This window comes from Eimeria tenella, genomic scaffold (assembly GCF_000499545.2).
Source record: "Eimeria tenella Houghton genomic scaffold, Eth_scaff1, whole genome shotgun sequence".
Lineage (NCBI taxonomy): Eukaryota > Apicomplexa > Conoidasida > Eucoccidiorida > Eimeriidae > Eimeria > Eimeria tenella.
In genome coordinates, this window is record NW_013541457.1 from 982035 (window position 1) to 984791 (window position 2757).

A 2757-nucleotide genomic window follows, 5' to 3' on the forward strand; every position below is an offset into this window, starting at 1 on the left:
GCTGCTGCTGCTGCTGCACTGTCTGCGCAAAGCTCATGGCGCAGCGAGACCAGTGCTGCTTCCCGAGACAAAATGCGAAGAGAGGATAAAACGCCCACACCCCAGTCAATGCTGCTGCTGCTGCTGCTCCTGCTGCTGCAGCTGCTGCTGCTGCTGCAAGAGAGGCAGCAGGTGCGGAGGGTGTGCTGAATTGGCAGCAGCAGGTGCAGCAGCAACTCGAGAGCAGCAGCGCGAATCACTGCGGCGTGCAAAGCCAGCTTCTGTTGCTGCCAGAGAAGGCTGATGCTGCTGCTGCTTGTGCTGCTGCTGCTGTCTTCGAACTGTGGCCCCAGCAGCAGCTGCATGTCCGGCTCCTCCCTGAGGCCCTGCAGCAGCTGCTGCAGCTGCTCCTGCTGCCCAGCAGCAGCTGCTGCTGCTACCTTCTGCGCGTACTCCTTCACAACTCGCGTGGCGGACGGGAGACCCTTTTGCTGCTGCTGAAGGTAGTGATGTTGCTGCTGCTGCTGCTGCGGCGGCGGCTGCGCCGGCGGCAGCGCTGCTTCTTGTCTCAGTCTTCTCTCAGCTTCCTTCAGCAAACAGCAGCAGCAGCAGCTGCTGCAGCACGCGCCGCAGCAGCAGCATTTGTCGCACCCTCTGCGAGGCTGATGCTTGTCGAGCTTGTTTTTGCTGCTCTCAGAAGTAGCAGCAGCAGCAGCAGCTGCTGCTGCTGCTGCTGATGGGACGGTAGGGAACGTGAGGGCTTCCCAGGCCAAAACATCTGAAACAAAGCGGGGGCCCCACAGTTCTAGCACAAGCCGCATCATTTGCTGCTGCTGCTGCTGCTGCTGCTGCTGCTTTTCGCTGGCGTCGCTGCTGCGCTTGCCACTGAAAAGCCCTGCTGCTGCTGTAGCTGTTGGAGCCAGCAGCAGCGATGCAGGAGATGGAAATCCACTGCTGCTGCTGCTGCTGCCGTCAGCCAACATTGACGCCCTTGAAAAGCGCAGCTGCTGCCAGTGAAACTGCAGTTACTGCTGTTGCTGCTGCTGCTGTGGCAGCTTTTGCTGCAGCTGTTGCGGCAGTTGTTGCTTCTGTCACTGCTGCGAAGGACAAACAGGCAAAAGAAGGCTTGATCAGAAGTAATAAAATAAAAAGTCTGTCTGGTCTCTCCGCTTTGCTTCAGCAGCAGCTGCTGCTGCTGCTGCTGGTGCCATGCAGCAGCTGCTGCTGCTACAGCTGCTGTCCGTGCGATATGGCGGCAACAAGAATTACTGGAAACATAATTTCATAAATAATCTCTTTTAAGCAGCATTTAAAGAGCGCTGCTGCTGCAGTTCATGCAGCTGCATGCAGCAGCAGCAGCAGCAGCAGCAGCACGGTGGGGTCGGTGGTGCTGCTGCAGCCCGGACCAGCAGCAGCAGCACCAACATGCTGCTGCTGCTTTTCGCCATTCCTTTTTCCTTTCATTATCAGCTCACGATGCTCCATTTTGCACCCTCAGCTGCCTGTGCAAACGCCAAACCCTAAACCCTAGACCGCACACCCCAAACCCTAAACCCCTAAACCCTAAACCCTCATGGTCTGTCCTGCCGATCTACTACGGCAAGAGATCGACTGTCTGCGCCGTACATACACCCCGTTTGCTGAGTTTGCCGCAATTCGCGCTCCTGCTGCTGCTGCTGCTGCAACGCCTGGGGATCCGCTGCGCAGCTCTTTGCTTACTGGGCAACAGCAGCAGGAGCGGCAGCAGCAAACGCAGCAGCTGCAGCTGGGACAACAGAAGCAGCAGCAGCAGCAGAAGCAGCAGCAGCAGCAGCTATTTCTGTGCGCACTAGGCCACCCCTTGGGCTCTTTGCTGCTCTTCGTCAGTTTGCAAATCGACGGGCTTAGAGTACGATATCTAAGCAGCAGCTGCTGCTGTGCTGCTGCTGCTGCAGTGCTGCTGTTGCTGCTGCTGCAGTTCTGCTGTTGCTGCTGCAGTGCTGTCACTCCTGCTGCAGCCGCGAATCCTCAATACGGCACAGTTCTTGAAGCTGAAGCTGTCGTTTTGCTGCTGCTTTCCGCTTTGTCGATTAGTTGTCTGTTGCTGCTGCTGCTGTGCTGCTTTGTCCCCTTGCTGCTGCAGCTGCTGCACCTCGACTGCCTGCCTGGCCAGTCGCCCCAAATTGCCATCAAGGCGGAGCAGCAGCAGCAGCTGCTGCTGCTGCAGCAACCGCAGGGGCTGGGCAAGGACGAAGGGGAAGAGGCGCAAAAAGAGCAGCAGCAGCAGCAGCAGCAGCAGCGCCTGCAGCAGCTGGAGGCTTGGGGTGTACGTACACCCCAGCACCCTGCTGCTATTTTTGAATCCTTCGAAGGTTTGCTGCAGGCTGTTTGCCCCAAAGTGTTTCAGCGCATGCAGCAGGAGCTGCTGCGGCAGCAGCTGCAGCAGCAGCAGGGACAGGACTAGTCCAGCAGCAGCAGTTGCTGCTGCTGGTGCTGCTGCACCGCAGCAGCTTTTCCGCTTCTCGAGCCCTTAGCGTCAGAAGCAGCAGCAGCAGCAACAGCAACAATCGCACCAGCTGCAGCAAGCCCCCCCCCCATGCGGTGGCCAACTCAACAGCAGCAGCACCAGCAGCAGCACCAGCAGCAGCAACAGCAGCACCAGCACCAGCACTAACGGCAGCAGCATCAGCCCCAGCAGCAGCAACACCAACAGCAGCACCAGCAACGCCATCAGCACCAACAGCAGCTCCAGCAGCACCAGCAGCAGCACAAACAGATCGGAAGAGCGTCGTGTAGGGA

The 2757-nt window shown here is 58.6% G+C and overlaps 2 protein-coding genes across 2 annotated transcripts in view; one reads left to right on the top strand and one right to left on the bottom strand.

Annotated features, from left to right (window-relative positions):
- Window positions 1–105: 105 nt before the first annotated feature.
- ETH_00005355 (uncharacterized protein) lies at window positions 106–962 on the bottom strand (the record flags this gene model as incomplete). The annotated part of the gene is made up of 2 exons (XM_013372462.1): window positions 106–153; window positions 240–962. 2 exons carry the CDS (start codon window positions 960–962, stop codon window positions 106–108), a joined length of 771 nt encoding a protein of 256 aa, XP_013227916.1.
- A 590-nt stretch (window positions 963–1552) lies between these two features.
- The window catches only part of ETH_00005360 (uncharacterized protein), a gene marked incomplete at both ends in the record, with an annotated part of 2139 nt that continues 934 nt past the window's right edge, over window positions 1553–2757 (top strand). Inside the window, 2 exons of the mRNA XM_013372463.1 lie at window positions 1553–1867; window positions 2102–2284. Of these exons, the coding sequence (XP_013227917.1) occupies window positions 1553–1867; window positions 2102–2284 (498 nt within the window). The remainder of the gene's footprint in view (window positions 1868–2101; window positions 2285–2757) is intronic.